Raw genomic sequence first — 2,746 nt, 5'->3', positions numbered from 1 at the left:
GCATGCGGAGGTCGATCGGCGCGATGTCTTTATGCGCCCGGTTGGGATAAAGGTCATCAGCGCTATCGAGAAGATGTGACTCCTATAATAGTCTTTGTAGCGCAAGATCGTTATAGAGGTTTTCAGCCTATATGGCTTGATCATCGGCAGCGGCGCCCGCTTCTCCTGTTCTTTTCGTATTTGGTGTTGAGATCTGCGCTTCTATAGAGGACGGTGGTGGCTATGAGGTCTGAAGGGTTATGAGAGGACTATTAGAATTTATATCATAGTATCCCTTCTCGATGTATTTCAAATGTTTTATCTTTTTGTTTTTCTTTTCTGTGCATAGATACTGGGGTAGGTAGGTCTGCTTGAATGAAATATGAATGTAGTAGAATGAAACACACCATAAAAGATTTCCGGGCCGGCTTATCCAATATATCCTTCGCTGGGTTCCATGAGGTCGTGTGCTCCACGACTTCCGTAGATGGGTGCTGCTCACTAGCAGCAGTGTCGGCCTTATCTGAAAGACCCTCCCACTCGTCGTCGTTGCCTTCTGCCAACGAGGGATGTGATGGCTCCTCAGGACTCATAGCTATCGGCTTCACAAGGGCTTCCACTGGTCCAAATCGAGACTCGAAGACTTTGCGAAGAATATCTTGCTTTTCGTCAGCCGATAGAGATAGGCTTTGGATGTCGCTGTCCTCTTGACGTATTTGTCTCGTCACGACAACGACATCCCGCTTCCTTTTGCCCAGCATTGTACGTGTTTTCCGACCAATTCAGGCCTTTCGTGGTGTCGATTTGAAGCTTCCTGATCGGATTAGCACGAAATAGCAAGTTATTTTTATTTTTGTCAATGCGGATAGTTAGCTTTAAATCACGTGCTTTAAATATCGAGCAAAAAAGTTGTTCGGTTCGCAAAAGTTCTTATTTCCTATCACAAAGAAAAAGAGGGGAAATAATGACTCGTTTCCGCCCATGTATTGATTTGCATGCGGGACAGGTCAAGCAAATCGTCGGCGGTACTCTGTCCTCAAAACCATGGGAATTGAAGACGAATTACATATCTTCCCACCCTGCCGGATATTTTGCGAAGCTTTACAAGGAAAATGGCTTGACGGGCGGACATGTTGTCATGCTGGGAGGAGGCAATGAAGAGGCTGCAAGGGAAGCGCTGGCTGCCTGGCCCGGGGGTCTGCAAGTTGCCGGTGGCATTAATGACAAGAATGCCCGATATTGGATCGAAGCTGGCGCCGAGAAGGTCTGTTCGGTCTATCGAATGTCCCGGTGTTTTTTTTTTTTTCCTTTTCTTTTACTTTGTTTGTTTTTCCATGCGCTCTGTGAATGTAGTTTGTGCGTTTGGTGTGTTCATTATTCAAGGATATTTTCCTACTCTTGTTTTGCTACCCACAAGTGATCGTGCAAAGTGGCTTACGTCCTGAAAATTGAGTAGTAGGTGGTTATTACATCCTACCTGTTTCCTGAGGGACGATTCTCTCTTGACCGATTACAGACGATACTCTCCACTGTTGGGAATGACAAGTCCAAGTTGGTGCTAGACCTGAGTTGTCGGAAGAAGGGAGACTCGTGGTTCGTTGCCATGAATAAGTGGCAGACAATAACAGAAATGGAGATCACACGAGGTACATATGCTTCGATATATAAAGGGAACTCCTGTTGCGGCATTCACTGACACGATTTGCAGAGACCATTGAAATGCTTGAGCCATACTGCTCCGAATTCCTTATTCATGCTGCGGATGTCGAGGGTCTGCAACAAGGAATTGACGACGCGCTGGTATCAAAATTGGGCGAATGGTGCACTATTCCAGTAACTTATGCTGGCGGAGGGAGGAATCTGGGAGATCTCGACCGCGTCAAGTCAGCTAGTGGAGGCAAGGTGGACTTGACGATTGGAAGCGCTCTTGATATATTTGGCGGATCTGGTGTCACTTTTGCGGAATGCGTGGAGTGGAACAAGACGAATGGAAGCTAGAAGTTTCATACCGACTTCTTGATGAGAAACGACTAAAAGCGACGGAAATTTCTAGGATTACGAATGTATCCCCTCATGTTAGGGACGCATGTAATATAATATACAAACTAAACTATCTGGCTTGGAGTGGCAAATTGTTCGTTACTGCTCCGACGGTTCGTCGCATATTCGGGGTGGAAATAGGAATTGAAGCTCTTAGCTTTCTTCTATTGGCATCTCATTTGATCATCTTTAAACAAACGTTGTGTTTCAGCGGATTCCATGTTTCTCGAGAGTTCGTGGTGGTAAATGTGTCATAAATAGTAGCCGGGGTTGAGTCTCCGTTCATCTTATTTTAGCGGGACCTGACAACGCCGCTTGAATCAAGCTTAGCCCACAACTTCCACTATTTATCGAACATCAACAACACCATACGGTCCCGCCCTAAGAACCTCACATATATCCTATCCCGCTTTATCAGGCCTCTGCTCTCCGGTCCAAAACCCCTTACCCCCTCTTTCTTTTCACACCCCCCCCCCCCCCCCCCCAAAACCCCCCAACCACCTCCATCGGCAGCTTGCCGCAAGCCACCCTTCTCTCCGCCCTCACATCTATCTATCACCTCGACAGAAAATGAAGCCCGTCGTATCGGCGCTTAATGCCTGGAGCTGGTAAGAGGAACTTTAGTAGCTACAGACTCTTTAGGAGGTCCATATCTACCTAGAATACCCACAACTGACAGGGGTACTTTTCGCCACAGCTTTGTCATTTCTATCTTCGCCGTGATCAT

The 2,746-nt window shown here is 46.8% G+C and overlaps 2 protein-coding genes across 2 annotated transcripts; one reads left to right on the top strand and one right to left on the bottom strand.

Annotated features, from left to right (window-relative positions):
• Positions 1–127: 127 nt before the first annotated feature.
• HCAG_08551 (predicted protein) lies at positions 128–740 on the bottom strand (the record flags this gene model as incomplete). The annotated part of the gene is made up of 2 exons (XM_001536719.1): positions 128–220; positions 387–740. 2 exons carry the CDS (start codon positions 738–740, stop codon positions 128–130), a joined length of 447 nt encoding a protein of 148 aa, XP_001536769.1.
• A 203-nt stretch (positions 741–943) lies between these two features.
• On the top strand, positions 944–1,977 carry HCAG_08550 (1-(5-phosphoribosyl)-5-((5-phosphoribosylamino)methylideneamino) imidazole-4-carboxamide isomerase; the record flags this gene model as incomplete). Its single annotated transcript, XM_001536718.1, has 4 exons — positions 944–1,243; positions 1,333–1,344; positions 1,496–1,625; positions 1,688–1,977. 4 exons carry the CDS (start codon positions 944–946, stop codon positions 1,975–1,977), a joined length of 732 nt encoding a protein of 243 aa, XP_001536768.1.
• Between the last annotated feature and the right edge of the window lie 769 nt (positions 1,978–2,746).

This window comes from Histoplasma capsulatum, genomic scaffold (assembly GCF_000149585.1).
Source record: "Histoplasma capsulatum NAm1 scaffold_11 genomic scaffold, whole genome shotgun sequence".
Classification (NCBI taxonomy): Eukaryota; Fungi; Ascomycota; class Eurotiomycetes; order Onygenales; family Ajellomycetaceae; genus Histoplasma; species Histoplasma mississippiense.
The sequence above is the reverse complement of the archived record's forward strand: the minus strand, read 5'-3'. Positions and strand labels throughout refer to the sequence as shown.